Source organism: Moschus berezovskii, chromosome 2 (assembly GCF_049115385.1).
Source record: "Moschus berezovskii isolate FMDL1 chromosome 2, NW_MosBer_1.0, whole genome shotgun sequence".
NCBI classification, from domain to species: domain Eukaryota; kingdom Metazoa; phylum Chordata; class Mammalia; order Artiodactyla; family Moschidae; genus Moschus; species Moschus berezovskii.
In genome coordinates, this window is record NC_142461.1 from 6,480,602 (window position 1) to 6,498,882 (window position 18,281).

Genomic DNA, 18,281 nt, shown 5'->3' on the forward strand with positions numbered 1-18,281 from the left:
TATATGTCCAGATATTATCTCAATTTATGGAGTAAGGTCCCTGAGTTCTCCTCTTTCCTTCCACAGGGCAAGCAGGAGGACTTCAAGACGACAGTTCTGGAGGGTATGGAGACGGCCAAGCATCAGGTGAGGGTGGCATTAGATGCTTGCCACTTAGCAAGAGCCGCCAAGTCAGGGATTGATGCTTGCGAGTGTCTTTGGCTGTTGTACCCACATTTTAGCCAGAAGTGCAGGGGAAGAACTATAAGCCACAAGGTAGAGTAGTATAATAGAAAGTGTAGCCAGAACAAAGGCAAGCAAAATCTTTTGAAGTCCTCAGGCCGATCTCAGCCCTCCACTCTTCATGTTTTTGAGGAGATGGCGGGTACTTTTCTTCCCAGCAGACTTTATAGTAACAGCAAACATGATATAAAACATAGGCTTAGGAATCATGGGACCTTTACACAGAACTGTAACTTAATAATACACAGAGAGGGGAAGCCATAGGCTGAAAATTAGGATGGAAAGGCATTCTAAGATTAGTCAAAGGAATTATGTGGGCAAGTGACTATTTAGAAATGATTGTTAAGTGGTATTGGATACAGTTTTTTTCAGCTAACATTATTACATAGTTAATTTTTCAGTTTTAAACATTTTGTTTCTCACATGAAAATTAATTTTTTTTTTTTAAAGTCTGCTCAAAGCACTCTTTATTTTCAGACCAAACTATGAGATTTTTAACTTCTAGGAAGAAATAAAGGGTTAAATGATTTATAGGGGCCCATCTGGAACAGTTAAAAGTTTGTTCCAGGAATCCAAAGTAGAATTGTCTGGATTTCATCCTTTACCTCTTAAAGGATATTATTGTATATGCCAGTGCTCAAAACTATTTTGAATATACAGTTTGATAGACTTGGAATAGGTATCACTTTTGGAGTTTGTCACTTTTCAACTCTTAAATCCACTTCAAGATTATTTATTACAATTTGTGTACAGCAGGTCCAGGGAATACTTGTATTTTACTCTCTTGGATCAAAGATACTTCAGTGGTAGTATCTAGGGGATCCAGAATGTTAGAAGTAGACTTCTTTAAATGCTGTCCAAAGGATTGAAGTTTGATAATCAGTACATGGTTGTCTTAGAGGAGTTAATTCTCATTTATCTGGCAGATAAATCTTCAATGCTTTTCTTCAAATGATGCATGATTGGATCTTCCATGGAACTGCCAAGGAGCAGGAATAGCTTTTAGAACATTTAATCTTGAAGAAATAGAGTTTTCTTGTTTGTTTTTACGTGAATAATTAATAAATTTACTCTTTCGCTTAAGAAAACAGTATGTTGTATTGCTGAGAGTAAAAGCAGACTTCCATACAAAACTGGTGCTGCTAATTTAATATTAGTAGAACGTGAACTTTAGGCGTTTCCAGGAATGGTGGTGACTATTCTGAACCCGTCAAGGTCTCTTTAGATCTTCATCTTGTTCAGAAGCATGCATTTGTGATATGATCAGTCCGAGTTAGAAAAGTATGCTTATAAGTAATCAGTGTTCTTCTCTTAACAAAACCATGTGACCCTCATGAGTATCTTGGGACCAGGATCATATCTTGACCTTAAAAAAATCACATCAAGTTGGTATTTACATCCTAAACCTTAAAAGTTAGTGGGGAACTTGAGGTCATCTTACCTAGTTGTCTGCCTTCAAACATATGGTATTTGTCTCACCCCCTGTTTTATCAGTTAGATCCTGAAACACAAAGTTAAATGACTCGGCCAGGGATATACCAGCAGTGGAGGAGTGAGAACCCAGAGGTCTTCTTTCTTACGCATATACTGTTCCTTACACTCTCCCTCAAAGAATCATTTAAAGTGTGCATTTACCCTAAAAATTAAAAATCTAAAGCATAAGAAATGCTCTCCTTTTTCTTCCTTTTTCTCTCTTTTTATTCATTTTTAAGCTGTTATTAGACTGGATGTAGTGCATCAGGGCTTCCCTGATAGCTCAGACGGTAAAGAATCCGCCTGCAGTGCAGGAGACCCGGGTTTGATCCCTGGGTCGGGAAAATCCCCTGGAGAAGGGCATGGCTACCCACTGCAGCATTCTTGCCTGGAGAATTCCATGGACACAGGAGCCTGGTGGGCTACAGTCCATGGGGTTGAAGAGTCAAACATGACTGAGAGACTAACACTAACACATGGTGCGTCTATATTTACTCATTTTAGGAAGTTTATATGTACATCTTATCAGGCTCTTGTTTCCATCCTTTAGCTAGAAATCTAGTTATAGTTAAATTTTATCTACTCTAATGAGGGGGGGGAAGCCAAGAAACTCTGATGGAGGTCTTTTCTTTTCTGTTGTCATATCTGTTACTTTATTCAAGATGCTGCCTGTGTTCTAACAGAATTGGGGGGAAATGGTTTCATGGAATAGAGGTCCTAGAGCGTCACTTTCCCCCTCCCTTTTTCTGTCTAATTAGTAGATCCAGAAAGGTCTAAGTCATTCCCTTAAATATGTAACTACTTTTACTTTGTTTTCAGAGAAAGTATAAGCCAGTCAGACCCTTACACAGGGCAGTTAAGCTTTAGCATGACTGCATTTTGAAAGGTGATGCTGGAAATAACCTGTGTTGAAGTGGTAAGAAAGACAAACAGGGCAAGATTGGTATGTAGGCAGACTTGGGGCTGTTAAAAAAAAATGAGATAGTGTCTTTGAAACATTCTGAATTTCCAGAATACCAGGCTCTGTTAAGTACACACAGACACCAAAGTATAAAACTATTCCAGAGCCAAGTGTAAATTGTGAATTGTATGTACTACTGGTACTTTTAATGAGGATACTGTTAAAGACAATTGTATTCTGTAAAATTCTTCCCTTAAAGGAGATAGTGGTCTGTTCATTTTGCAATATTTTTAAAAGAAATAATGTTTTGATTTAGCTTCTGAGCAGTTTAGTTTCCAAATTTTTTGTTTCTTTGGGGAAAAGTTAGATTTGTAAACCTTGTACACTTTTCATCTTGATTTTGATAATGGTTTCCTTCTTTGAAATACTAGTCTCATCCTTAAAAGCTAGAAGGAAGGCAGTAATTACTGAGAATTTTTAGGGTCCATTTTTCATTTTTTAAAAGTTTACTTTGAAGAATAATTGGGTTTTTTTTTTTTAGCTATTATGCAGAAGTTAGAGATGGAGAATATTGTTATTCCACATGTACATTAATGTTACAACTTTGGGCTTCTTTAATTCCTTTTGTTAAACTTTTGATGTTTGATCAAAAGATAATTTAAAACTCATGACTGATATAAAATTTCTATATTGTCACATTTTCTCCAGATTTCTCAAATTAGCCAACTATATTAAAGTGATTTCTGTTGATAACACTTGGAATGAGAAACCATATATAATGTAAAATTTAGTGGGCCCCCCCAACATGGTTTTCCTGTCTGTCATGACAGTAGTATTTTGCAATGGCATTGATAGTCAGGGACCACTTATTAAACATATATATAGAAGATAATATAACTAAGAAAGAAAACTACCCTGCTTTGGGGAAGGAGAAGTAAAGTTTATAGAGTTCATTGGTTTTCTTGTTAATAATATACACTCATGAAATATACCAAGATATAAACTATATTTGGTTCAAATACTCAGGGTTTTTGAGTAGATAATATTTCTTATGAATGTGACATGTTTTTGGACTTGGTTTTATTTTTTGTTTATTTATTATGATTTGGGAATACAGGACTGGGGGCTTTGAAGCTGTAAAGTATTGGAAACTCTCAGTTTACTGAAATAACCTATACTTCTAATAGTCAGCATTTCTTCTTTTCATGCCTTGATTTCCTGCTCTACCCTCCACAGTATGGCTGTTACTTTTTTTTGTCTTATAGAATAATTTCCCTGACAGTCTTTAGGTTGTGATTCATTGAATGTGAGGATTATTAATTTGATCTAGTGTTGTGAATACATTATTTGTGCCTTCATTACTTACTGTGGATGAATGAATTTTAATGCTTGTCTCCAAGAACAGTATTCCCCTAATGTACAGTAGCATTAGGCATTTTTGCTTAACCTCTTGTTAATCATTATTTTTTTTCTAAACAGTGTTTGGACGTCTTTACGGAAACAGTACCTCAGTAGCTTAACTGTCGTGTTCTAAGTTACATCTTTACCTACCTTGTTCTTTGTGTTCTCCTAATCTTACTGATGCCTTTTCTTTAGTGTTGGCTTCCATTATCAGTGCTTCCGACTTCTTGGTTTTTTATGCTTTTAAATGATTAAATGTGGATATCTGGTACCTATTTATTACTTACATAATTACTTCAAGGGTATTGAATTTTTAAACTCTTTAAATTGTGTCTTGATATGTGCAGACGCTGATGGTTAAATATGTATTTATAAGATCATCCTAGATAGAGGACTATCAGGGGAAGATCATCTTAGAAATAAAAGTAAAATATATGTAAATATATTTCTTAGGACATCTGATAAAGATGTACTTAACCACTAGCTTATAAAAATTTCAATTTAATACCCAATTTAAGACTTACACTTGTTAAATAAATTATATATATGTATATGTAGTACTATATAGTATATGCAGTAACATATTTTACTTGCAGTTAGTAGTAAAGCATTTCTAATGTTTCTACCAGAAGAGATGAATTTCTTGCTTTCTTTTGTGTCTTCATTGTAGTCTGCTTAGTTTCTCTCACTACTTGCCAGCAGTTAAATTATGAGAACTAGTGGATGGTGCCGTTGATGAGACCGTATGTTTGTTATTAAACGTTAGGTCCTCTTCACGTTCCCTGTTGTTGTCCTAAAAAAGTATGTGATTGTGTTTTTCATTCCATAGCCTCTTTTTCTTTCTTGTTAGTCTTTTCTCCTTTACTCTTGTTCTTTAGTTTTAAAATTTATTGTATACTGTTAATGGTGCTAATTTTAGTTAAGAGTGTCCTCAAGTATTTTAAAGTTTTTTGTGGATGAAGAAAAGATTCTAAATGCCTTGTTACATTTTTTTAGCATATATTGTTTCTCTCAATAGTAAACTGATTTTAGGACTGTTAAGCTCAAAAGAATAACTACTTTCTAAGGGTGTTTCAGCTTTTGAGCAAATCGAAAGTTTTTTTTTTTTTTTAAAAGGAAGTGAGATCAGTCTGTGAACAAGGGAAAGCTCTACAGAAATTCTTCAGGCAGAAAAGGAGTTTGAGGCATAATCCTTATCCCTAGTTCTATATTCGCTTGCACGTTTCCCAGAAACCCTTTGCTTTTTTTGCTAGGTGTGGAGGGTGCAGCTTTCCAGAGTAGACTTCCTCATGACCGGATGACTTCTCAAGAAGCAGCCTGTTTTCCGGATATCATCAGTGGACCACAGCAGACCCAGAAGGTTTTTCTGTTCATTAGAAATCGCACAGTAAGTTTCCTTGTTAGTTTTTTTCCACCTGAATTCTAAAAGGTACATATTATTTTATATAGAATATGGGGGGGGAAGTAGAGAGGAAAGAATTTTTAAGTTATCTATAATATTATTATCCAGAGATAACCACTGTTAAAAATTAGTTTTTTTCCTTTTGGTGTTTTTTTTTAATGTATATAATTTTTCTTACAAAATTGAGATCCTCCTTCCATGCATTCTTTGGATTCTTTTCATGCTTCAGTAACCTTATAAACACACAATAAGAATCTTTATAAACTTTTAAAAAATATACTTAAAAAATAATCACTTTGTCTTGTCTTCTCAGCATAAGAGAAACCCTTATTCTGTTCTGCTCATCTGGTTTATCATCTTCCTCTGGCTAAATGATTGATTTTACTGTCTGTGTAATATTTTATTTGACAGGTGGGTCATACTTTTAACTGTTGGGCAGTTGAATGTCCATTTTACTTATTCAAGTGAAGCTCTGAACAGCTTTATACATTGTTGACTCTCATCTCTGATTATTTCCTTATGATAAAATTCTAGCTAGAGTTCTAGAAGGAAAACTACCTTCTCAAAAAGTGTGAACACTTTTTAAGATTTGATCTATGTTGTCAGATTACTTCCCAGAGAGCCTGACCCAGTTGATGCCCTCATTGAGTGAAAGTGAAAGTGTTAGATGTTCAGTCGTGTCCAACTCTTTGTGACCCCGTGCACCATAACCCACCAGGCTCCTCTGTCCGTGGGATTTTCCAGGCAAGAATACTGGAGTGGGTAGCCATTGCCTTCTCCAGGGGATCTTTTCAACAAAGGGATCTGAACTCAGGTCTCCTGCGTTGCAGGCAGATTTTATGGTCTGATTGATGATAATCTGTGCTGCTGTAGTAGGCCAAGATCATTTCATTTATCTTCCATTTCTTTGATTACTTAGACTGATTGCTTTTTCATATTTGTTAGTCATTTGCACTTCTGTGAATTTTCCTTTTACGTTCTTTATTCATTGGAAGTTTTTTTTTTTTTTTTTTTTAATTTGGCTGCTCTGGGATCTTAGTTGGCTTGTGGAATGTAGTTCCCTGACTAGGAATCAAACCCAGGTACCCTGCTTTGGGAACACAGTCTTAGCCACTGGACCACCAGGGAAGTCCCGTCAGAAATTCTTTAAGTGTATTCTGTTCAGAACATATTTGTTATACTCTGAAAGTGAAACTGTTTGTCACTTCAGTAGTGTCCAACTCTTTGCGACGCCATGGATGTAGCCTGCCAAGCTCCTCTGTCCATGGAATTCTCAAGGCAAGAGCCATTCTCTTCTCCAGGGAATCTTCCTGACTCAGGGATTGAACCAGGGTCTGCTGCATTGCAGGCAGATTCTTTACCTGCTGGCTGAGCCATCAGGGAAGCTCCATTTGTTATACTCTGGTGAAACAGTAGAAGAAATTCTTGTTGAATTTCGGCTATTTTGGATGTAGCTGAACTGATACTCAGATGTCTTTTTATTCACCACTAACATCTTTATTTTGACCATTAGATTGTAAAACTACTGCTAAATTTGTATTGTTAGATGCCACTTAGCTCGAGTGATTAGTAGGTTTGTGTAGTACTGAATAAAGGTTCTTTTTTGTGAAGAAAAATTGGGTGATTTTTTTTAAAAAAGTGAATGGAAAAGTCTTAATGTGCATTTTTGAGGCTGATTTGTCTTAAAATTGAATCAGCTTCTGTGTGTAGCTTGTTAACATTTGTTCTAAGTAGATTTCAGACAAAATTGTCATTTTTTTGTTTCATCTGAGGGAGGTTTTCACTTTTTACGTGAATTTCAGTGGTAGATTTATAGCGATCTCTGTTTCCTCTGATTCATTCCCTGTAACAGAAGTCCAGGTTTAGGGAAGGGCTAGCGCAGGTTTAGAGTTGTGGTCTCTGGCTATAAAACAGAATTTAAGTCATTCTTTCCTATAAGAACTGTGTCAGTTGTCACATGTTAAATTGCATCCTTTGCTTCCAGATTTTAAAACCACAATTTTAGAATTATTCAACTAGAACCTGTGATGTGAGCTTTGTATTATAAGATGGAAGGAGGAAGAAGGCTTATGTTAAGGTTTGATGGGCTTGGGCCCATGGCATGATTGAGGAATTCCATTTTCCTTTTGACAGTGGCCACAGAGAAAAGCAGAGGGTCCATATGAATTTGGTCATATCTCTTTGTAACTGAATTTATTTACACATTAACTCCTTTGAAATTTGGTGGAGCAGTATTTATTAACTTTTAGCTAAGATTTAAATATGATAGTATTCCACTGGTCTTGCCTTTTGTAGGTATGTATTCAGTTTGAAGAGAATTCATGTTAGAGGCCATTGATTGTACTGTAATATTTTTCATTCCTCGTTTTACTGCTTTTTCAGCAGTGTTAGAAATAATTGACTCCTTTATTAAATACACAGCTTCCTTAGCTTAACACAATATTCTAGTGTTTCTCTTGCTTCCCTGGTTGTTGTCTTCTCTGAATGATTTGTACGGTTGTCCTTACCAACAGGCCAACTGCGTGAACTGGTTGGAGGTCCTTAAGGTCCTCTCCTCTCTCCTGTTCTTTCCTGCTAGGAGCCCTTTTTCTGCACACTTGACTTCAGTTATACCCATAAGCAAGAGGCTCTAAACCTCAACTGTCTGAACCCCAGCTACATATCTAGATGCCAGTCTTTCAGCTCCTCTTATTGTCTTTAAACTCAACTCAGGATCTCTTATTTCAGTGTCCCTCATTCACTAAATGGTATACCAATTCATTCAGTTGTTCAGGCTAATAACTGACAAGTTATCTTTTGTGCACACATGTCACCATGTATCTAATTGATCTTTTTTTTTTGTATCAATTCAGTATCTCTGGAGATATCTAATCCAGGTTTAAATCCTTGTTGCTCCCCAGCTGAATGATCTTGGCAAGTTACTTGGTAGGCCAAATATTTCCCAGCTTCTTTAAATATTCACTCTCTTGCCATGGTTTTGTGTTTCATTAGTTTCTTTGTCAGAAATAAAACTCTTACTGTTTCATTGAAAGGAAAACCCATATTTGAGGCAATCAAATAGTATATGTCTATTTGTATGTAATACAGTTTTCATCATTCAATTACAGTTGCAGTTGTGGTTGGATAATCCAAAGATTCAGCTGACATTTGAGGCTACTCTCCAACAATTAGAAGCACCTTACAACAGTAAGTAGTATGTTCCATAGGACTGGTCTTGAACTGGACTGTGAAAATTTATTTGTGTTGACAGGTGAATGAGTTCAAGAAATTGCTAATAATCTCTCTAGACCTGTGTTTCAGCTTTAATCCACAGAGTACTTTGGTGACATTCATTTGGCTGTCTATTTGGCTTTCTCATTTGCCGCTTGCCGCCAATGGTCTTGTAAAGATTTCCCCAAAGTAAATGAGCATAATACTACTATTTAAAGGGTTGGTTTTGTCCTTCATTTCATCTGTCTGTATTGGGATGTCATTCTTAAAAATTGAAGATTATGTGATAGGCGTTTTGGACTACCACACAGACTAGCAGTTCTCAAAAATCACTTTTCTCAAGGAGTCATATGACTTGAAGCTTATGGAAAAGATGAATAGAATGACTTCATGATGGAGAAATTAAGAAGAATCAGAGTTTTCCATTTAAAGTGCTAAAAAAGATAAACATGTATTTAAATTCATTTTTCTGTAGGTGATACTGTACTTGTCCACCGAGTTCACAGTTATTTAGAGCGTCATGGTCTTATCAACTTCGGCATCTATAAGAGGATAAAGCCTCTCCCAAGTAAGGACTGGCTAATGAATTTCATTGTTTTAGATTACATTCCAGGAGGCTTTTAGCATTTTATTTTGATTTCTGAATCCATATTTAGAGCCAGAATATTCCCAAGCTTATCTTCTTATAAGTCAAATTTAAAGTAAAATCTCCTTATAAATGTGAATTTCTTATAATTTCTGGTTTGATAAATACTTGGTAAAAGATATGAATTTCCAATTTAAGGAAAAAACAAAAATAGTTTATTAAAAATGAAAAAAAATCAGTTATGAAAGTAGGAAGTTTGTTTTCTCTCATTGAGCAGTTCTTTAATGCAGTGCTAAGGGCTGCATTTTTATTCTTTTTAATGCTGTTTACCCGTTTAATGGTGTCTGGATAATGTCTGCCAGGAATCAGAAGATAGGGATATTCTGAGAATTAATATATCTGTCCATTTGCACTTCCCTGGTGAGTCAGACGGTAAAGAATCTGCCTGCAATGTGGAACACCTGGGTTCGATCCTGTGGAGGATCAATACTGGCAACCCACTCCAGTATTCTTGCCTGGAGAATCCCTATGGGAGAGAGGAGCCTGGCGGCTACAGTCCATGGGATTGCAGAGTCAGACACAACTGAGCAACTAAGCACACACATCTGTTTATAATACATTTATTTTTTTGCTTTAATAATTTTTTAAAATTTATGTATTTATCCAGCTATGCCTAGTCTTAGTTGTAGCATATGGGATTTCTAATTGCAGCATGCGGGATCTTTAGCTGCAGCATTCGAACTCTTAGTTGTGGCATGTGGGGTCTAGTTCCCTGACCAGGGATCAAATTCGGGTCCCCTGCATTGAGAGCATGGAGTTCCAACCACTGTCCCACCAGAGAAGTCCCCTCTGCTTTAATAATTTTTAAGAAGGAAAGACTGCAGAAGTACAGCTTATAGAAAATAGCTTTAAGAATCAATTGGTTGACTGCTCAAATTGTCCTAGTATAATTGTGAGGTAAATATGGGAGATTATGCATAATAAGTTTACCAAGGGTCACAGACACTGAAGCACGTGACTGAAGTAATGAGAAAGTAAATTTTAAGATAAAGAATTCCATTTATAAATTTTAAACATTGAGTTAAAGTATAAGTCTCAGATATTTGTTAATTTGTATTCATATAGTTTTCATATTTTGAAAATAACAATTATTTGTGAGACATCATAACGTAAAGAATTTAGAATTTTTCTTGATATAAATGATAAAAACTATTAAAACTATAAAGTGTTTTAATTTTTGTTCATTTTTTAATTTCAGCTAAGAAGACAGGAAAGGTAATCATCATAGGCTCTGGGGTCTCAGGCTTGGCAGCAGCTCGTCAATTACAAAGTTTTGGAATGGATGTCACACTTCTGGAAGCCAGGGTAAGAATTTTAGTTTGGGTTTAGAAGCCCAACCTGATGAAAATATGGTAAGGAAATTATCTGTGGTAAGTTAAGGAATGATACAAACTGAACTAAACCAAACTGATTTAAATAATACTCACAGTATTTTGATAGTGTTAATAACTACATCGAGTAAAGCATTTTTGACAGTAAAACTTTGAAAAGGGCTCAGTGAGTATTTAGAGTTTATAAATAATCTATATAGCCCTTTGGTATATATTTTCAGGTCATTGTTTCTTACAATTAGCAGCTTTCAATTTGGGGGCTTTGTTGAAATACCCTTTGTAGAATGCAGTTACTTTTAGTGGTGGAATACGGTGACTGTATTCTATTCTTTAGTAAAGGGAGAGTCGTTGCTTCTCAGGTAGCAGCCATCTTTTTACAGCCTTTGTAAACCCAAGATACTGGCTCCTTATCATTAGTCCAGAGAGAGGAATGGGAGCTGAAGGAGGACGAGGATGATGGCACAGAGTAGAAAAAAGAACATCCCACTAGGACATCACTATTCAAATCATTTTCATGAGTAATTTTTGAGATTTAATTATCTTTAGGTGGCTTAAAGACCTCTGTGGACTCCTGCCACTTAAAATAGCAACAACAAAAAAATACTTCTCACATAACCTAAACCATGTAAAATTTTATAAAAGCTTTCAAAATGTTTTGTGCAGTACAATCTAAATTTAATTTTTTTAAATGTTATTTTCAGATAGTATGGGGAAATCAAAAAATTTGTGATATAGTCTTACTAAAAATAATATTTTATTCCTTAATTGGAAAATATCTGTGTGCCTGTGTATCCTGCATACTGAGAATACAGTAAAGAATAATGGAGGATCTTTATGATTCCTACCCATGTGTATAGGGTTTTGTTTTGTTTTGCTTTTTTCATCTGTTGGTCTGGAGTTTACAGAGTACTCATGTAACTCATGACCAAGGTTTCACTGCAGTTCAGTAAGATTTCCCTGTACTTGAAAACCTCTCGTCAGCAAAGATAACACTTGGGCCTGTTTGGAAATGAGAGGTATTGTCAGTGGTTCATGTTCAGTATACACTGCCCTTGGGCATGAGGCTGCTCTGAAGAGGCATTTCTCAGAGAAGTTGTCTATCAAGTCAGTCACACCTGACTTTGACACTGGGGGACAAGAGTCAGAACATGGTGGTAGAAAAATGACCTTGAGTGTTGAAATTTGTGTGCAGGTATTTTCTATTTGGGTGGCCCTTGCTCAGCCTGTACAATAAGAGGTATTAGAGACATTGGGGTTGAGAGCTAATAGTACCTGTAACTGATGTCTTCTGGCTATTACATTTTTTCCTATCTCATAGCACTTAATTCTGTTCCTTTTATGTGTCATGTATTATCTATCATTCCCTCAAATAGTTAAACTTCATTTGCTTTTTGAGCTAACATCATACTCCATGTAAACTCGACACATTTTTCTTTTTAAGTTATCAAAGAGGCCTGAGATGGTACTTTGCCAGGTTATTATGATTAAACTTGAATTAATTTAGCCATTTAATTTTTTAAAAACAGGATCGTGTGGGTGGACGAGTTGCTACATTTCGCAAAGGAAACTATGTAGCTGACCTTGGAGCCATGGTAGTAACAGGTCTTGGTAAGTAGTTCTTAGTTTTGTGTTATGGTTTCAGGGTCTGAGACTCACAAAATGGTTTAATCTTATAAAGTCATAGCTTCCATTTTTAAATATATTGGTTAGAATTCTGTTCTTAGTCTTGTGTGTATGTGCTCAGTCGCTCAGTCATGTCCAACTGTTCGTGACAACCTGGAAGGTTCTTCTGTCTATGGAATTTTCCAGGCAAGGGTAGTGGCGTGGGTTGCCATTTCCTTCTTCAGGGGATCTTCCCCACCCAGAGATCAAACTTGTGTCTCTTGTGTCTCCTGCATTGGCAGGTGGATTCTTTACTACTATGCCAGCTGGGAAGCCTGTTCTTAGTGTTAGTGAAAGGTAAATTGGCAGACAGTTTTCTGAAAAGATACATCAGTATGTGCATAATTTAAAATGTATGTAGATTTTGCCCTGGCAGATCCAGTTCTAGGAAATTAACCTAAAGAAAATAGACAAGTGAACCATATTGTGTTCAAAACATTTTCAGTGCGGGGTAACAAGAGTGTTAGAAACCACAGATTAGAAGATTAAATTGTTATTCAGTGAGAACTGTCCAGCTGCTAAAAATTTGTAGCTCCATATTAACATGAAATTATGTCCACAATTTATTGCTAAGTTGAAAAATGATTATAAAACAATGCATGTGTTACAATCCTTTTGTATATGATGTCTAATTTTATGCATAAGTCTAGAAGGATCTGTAATGTTAACTAATTTTTGGTAGTAGGTTCAGTGACTGAGTACACACGCACACAGTGTTTTGCTTTCTTTATGCTTACTTATATATTTGTTTTACTTTGGGCATTTCTTTTTGGTATTAATTCACATACCCTAAGCTTTAATATTCTAAAATTTGAGTAAAAATATTCTTGCTCTGAAGTTTTTGTTCCCTTTTCATAAGGTATGTGAATTTAATTGTTGGAGTTTTTTCTAGGAGGGAATCCCATGGCTGTGGTCAGCAAACAAGTAAATATGGAACTGGCCAAGATCAAGCAAAAATGCCCACTTTATGAAGCGAATGGACAAGCTGTAAGTTGACAGCAAACAACTTTATACAATTTCTTTGGTTCAGTTGAAAGCAATTTTGGGGAAATATGTGGGTGAATATACACACATACGAACTGAGGGTAGAAATAATGTGACTTTATTCAGAGTCTTAACTCTGAGCTATATAGGAACGAGTTATAGCAGCTGGTTAGGTGTTTAAATACTTAATGAAAGTTAGGCTAGCCAAATGATTAATTTTTTTGTTTGGCTGTGGCCACCTATACCCTAAAAGACCTGTAGAATTGACCGCCTGATTCTTCATTTCTTTGCATTGTGCCTCCCATCGTGTGCTTTAGCTTTGTGTGCTCTTCGTGATTTCAGTTTTATGTTCATAGGGTCAGGCTTTTGATGGGCTGATAGTGAATGGTATACTGAATTGATGCTTAGGTAGGTTAAAGTATTTATCAGAGGCATTTGTTGTTGTTGTTGTTTAGTCACTAAGTGACATCCAACTTTTTGCAACCCGATAGACTGTAGCCCGCCAGTCCATGGGATTTCCCAGGCAGGAATACTGGAGTGGGTTGCCATTTCCTTCTCCAAGAGATCTTCCCAACCCAGGGATCGAATACACTGAGCACCAGCGAAGCCCAGATAGGAGCTTCCTGTAGTTAACATAGCAATAACGCAAAAGTAATGTTTAGTATGGGAGGGTGGGAGTGTTTTAACAACTGCCTGATAGGTTATATGTCAGTTCTGATTTTTAGGGGCCTGTGAAACTCAAGTTTGTTTTCAGCAGAAGTTTTGCCAGCTCCCATGTTAGGAGTAAGAGAGTTTCTAGTTCTCAGGATAGAAACACATTATCACCTTTATATTTCAAGGAAGAGAAGGTTTGCTATGTATATGGCAGTGTAGCTACTGTTATTGAAAGTGGTAATTTTCCAACTCTAGAATTTTTTGTCATAGGTCCTAAGGGACATCCTTGCCTTTTCCTGTCTACTTTTAGGAAAAGACTTTTTTATAGGGTTCATATCAGAGAAGTACAGACTTTCAGGGCATGCTTTGGTTCCCATCCCCACCATTCTGGATCCATATTTACTTCCAGGGCTTTTCTGGGGGTGAGGGAAAAGGGCAAGCAGCCTTCTAACAGAATAAAATAGAAAAAGATGAAGTAGACGTTAATTCAGCAATTCTGTAAGCTTCTATTACTTGCAAAGATCTGTTAAAAAAAAAAAAAATGCAGCCATGAATAAGACAGTCCCTGCCATATAAGACCCTGCAGTCTGGTGGGACTTGTACACAAATTTTCAAACATATGCAGATGTAGAAAGAGTACTATAATAGGCTCCCATTTTTCCAGTCTAGTTTCACCTATCCAGTCTTGTTGAGAGTGGGGGAAGTGACATAACCAGATAGATGTTTTAGGTAAATAGACAATAATTTAGAGAATTGAATTGAGGAAGCAAGGTCTTTGAAGTTGATATTACATCCTCAAGAAGTAATGGAATCCAAGCCAAAGATTATCACTGATCTTTGAGACACTTTCTTTTTCTTTTGACTTTCCTGGATGTAGAACAGGTTCATTTAGTCTAACAGTAAAATGTGAGGTTTTTTCCCCTAGTAGAGATATCCAGAGGAGTGGTCTGCTTTTGTGGTATTAGATAAGCTGTAAAACATTTTAAAAAACATTTGTTTCCAAATAAATGCCCTTCTCCAGGGGAATCGTCCCAACCCAGGGATCAAACCCAGGTCTCCTGCATTGCAGGCAGATTCTTTACCATCTGAGCCACCAGGGAAGCCCATAGTATAGCAACATTCACTCAAATATGGCCTACAACCAGCTGTCAATTCATGAACTGTTGGTTACTAGTATGGGATGAGAGAAATATCTTGTGCCAGAATGTAAATAAACTGCATTATTTTAACCACAGTGTTAGTTCAGATGGCTTTGGTAGCAGGACTTTTCTCAGTGAAAGAAATGTTGCTTTAGTTTATGTTCTGGCATAAGCTGCTTATCTCACCAGGACCAGCTCTTTGAGTAGCAGTCTAGTAAACAGTTGTTAAGCTGGTGTGTGGTTTTCAGCATTGTGTTGTCATTCAACTCTGATCTTTATAGGATTTTTCTTGGTTGGTTTGTATTTGGTAATGCAGCTAAATAGTAAGGAGAATTCTTTAGGCATTGTTAATTTTGGGGAAAGAATTTCTTTGTAGCTTTGAGTTCTGCTTGCCCCATTAATGTTTGTGTATCTTCCCAGTAATCTAGCTCAGAGGAGGAATGGATACGTATTGACTAGCAGACTGACTTTTTGGCTTATAGCCAGATTAATTTATACTCATAGTCAGGTACGTTTCATGGCTTCAGAAATCTAAGGAATATCTCTCAGTCACCTCATTTCCTCATTTTGCAGGGGAAGAATCTAAAGCACACACATGTGTTTGCCTGACATCACCATAGTCAATTATTTGTAGAGTCAGGTCTCCTGTCTGGTGTTTTAGCTTTTTTTTTTAAACTTAAAAATGAAAGGTTTCATTGGTATATAGTTGCTTTAGTGTTGTGTTAGTTTCTGCTGTACAGCAGAGTGAACCAGCCACATATATGCATATATCTCCTCCTTTGGATTTCCTTCCCATTTAGGTCACCACAGAGCACCAAGTAGAGTTCCCTTTGTTATATATACAGTTGGCTCTAACTAGTTACCTGCTTTATACATAGTCGTGTATATATGTCAATTCCAGTCTCCCAATCCATCCCACTTCCCCTGGTGTTTAATGCCATTCTGCCTGACTGAGAGTCCAGGGAAGGAGAGGTGTACAGTTCTGTCAGTGTGACTGTATCAGCTGAGTCTCCTTCTTTTATTAAAAGAACATTTTTTTTAATAGTTACTCTAAGGAGGCCCACCTAGAATGATGATACTCACTCAGCCATTGCCTTTTCTTTAGTAAACTATTGTACAAAATGGGATGTGTGCTCCATTCTCTGTATAGCGTCAGTGGAAAAGAGGGTAATTAGATGGTTCTTTTGTTAGTACACAGAAATTAATTATTTCATCCTGTACAAGGGCAGCAGCAAACTCAGTTATAAATACCACTTGTAATATTGTCTTAAGGGCTTCCCTGGTGACTCAGTGGTAAAGAACCCACCTGACAATGCAGGAGATATAAGTTCAATCTCCGAGTTGTGAAGATCCCCTGGAGAAGGAAATGGGAACCCACTCCAGTATTCTTGACTGAGAAGTCCCAGGGCCAGAGGGACCTGGCAGGCTATATAGTCCATAGGATTGCACAGACTCAGACGTGACTTAGTGACTAAACAACAGTGTTGTCTTAGGAATATATTACCATATCCAGGCATTTTGCTGTTATAGGAAAAACTCATGTAGTCAGTAGTGTTTGTTATATTACCTTGTTACTGTTTTAATCACAGTCACAAGAACCCCTGAAAGAGCTTCCTTCCCCATTCTCTCTGGTCCTGCACTGGCAGCTAGGATGTTGAACTAATAGAAATATCTTCCAAACCTACAAAAACAGTCAGAGCTAATGAAGCAGCTGCCCTGCTCATTGTCATCATTGATTGATGATGGAGTCATACTCTGAATTACGCTGTGATTCGTTTTGAATGGATCAGGTTGGAAAATAGGGTAATTCATGTTTTCAGTAGCATTTTGGGAGTCACCAGTGGGAAGTCTAAAAACCTGGATTGTGGGGGAGACTGGAGAAATGGCTGAGTGTTTTCTGCATCTCCTATACACCAGCTAGTAACTCAGGGGCTTTAGATTCTAGTTTTATTTTCAGCTTTTTTTGAGTCATGAATAGGTATCTTAAGTGAGTGAGTGTGAGGGGTGTGTGTGTGTTATTATCAGGTGAGATCCAAAGGCTCAGTAACTACTTGGAGAAACAGATCCTGATTTTTCTACTTGGGAATGGCTCAGAGGAAGAAAGATAACTCTTGAAAGATAATGCATACCAGGCTTCTTATAAATACCATTGATTGGGTACACTCAGTACCTATTGTAACTTACCAGGTTTCCAGTTGTGTTCATGTAGAGTGGTGTCTAGGTTTTATACTTTTGACACAGGTGTCTTGGCCTTTTCAGGTTTCATCATCCTTTTTGGAGACATCTTTGGTATCTTTAAGGCAGTCTTTCTCTACCCTTGAAAATCATGACTGCCAGTCTCTGCTTTTTCTGTAAAAATCTCATGCCCTCCTTTAATGTTTTTGAAGTTGCAAAATAGTTATTTTTCCCTCAAATATAGTTACAATACTGACTTTACTTTTCCAAACTATATTAATTTATTGATTTAACAAGAATTTATTGAGCACTTATGTGCTAGAAATTGCTAGAGTGTACTCAGACGTGCCATGTGTTCCGTCTCCATATGGCTTAGTCCCTGCTCTAGGAAAGTCAGTTATTTACCTCCCCTAATATCTTATGAGTTAAAAGGGGAGGGAGGCAACAGTCTCCATTTATAGAATTACATTGAATTTTATTGAGTTGGCCAAAAAGTTCATTTGGGTTTTTGTACGTATTACAGAAAAACCCGAATGAACTTTTTGGCCTACCCAATATTTAGATTAAGGATTATACCCCTTGCCTTATTCTCCCTTTAGGGGTCAATAGCTATCTTTCATTTCCCTTAGCTATTTCATAATCTGAGTTAGAAACCCCTCAGATGTAAATTTGTTCTTGCATGATTTACCAAAGGAACCAGTGTTTCGTTTTATTGTAATTACAGAAGTGCATGGAGATGGGAGGGAGAGGTGGAGATTGACTGTAACCTCTGTTGGCCAGATTTGGCCATTACAACTTTTTTCAGTGTGTTACTCTTTCCTGAAGATTTCTCTTGCTAAATGTCAGAACTTTTAAGTACCTGGAACCTAGATGTACCTTAACTCCATTTTTGCTCTGCTGCTAGACAACTTATGCAGACTGGAAGTGTGACATATGGGCAGTGTTTCTGAAGACCTACCAAGCTTGTGATGATAGAATGCAACCAGAGATAGAACTAAGAGCTGTGTTTTCTTTGCAATGACTTCTTGCAGAATCAGGGACCCTGTCCAGAAAGTTGCTTGGCTTTCCCAAAATTTATTCT

General features: G+C 36.7%; 1 protein-coding gene across 3 annotated transcripts in view; it reads left to right on the plus strand.

Moving 5' to 3' along the window:
* The window catches only part of KDM1A (lysine demethylase 1A), a 66,508-nt gene that overhangs the window by 27,711 nt on the left and 20,516 nt on the right, over positions 1-18,281 (plus strand). Inside the window, exons 3-9 of one of the 3 annotated variants that reach the window (XM_088843444.1) lie at positions 67-126; positions 5,251-5,384; positions 8,507-8,585; positions 9,085-9,177; positions 10,454-10,560; positions 12,113-12,194; positions 13,141-13,235. In XM_088843444.1, coding sequence (XP_088699570.1) covers positions 67-126; positions 5,251-5,384; positions 8,507-8,585; positions 9,085-9,177; positions 10,454-10,560; positions 12,113-12,194; positions 13,141-13,235 — 650 coding nt within the window. The remainder of the gene's footprint in view (positions 1-66; positions 127-5,250; positions 5,385-8,506; positions 8,586-9,084; positions 9,178-10,453; positions 10,561-12,112; positions 12,195-13,140; positions 13,236-18,281) is intronic. The other 2 variants (XM_088843450.1, XM_055398263.2) reach the window with 2 other exon arrangements.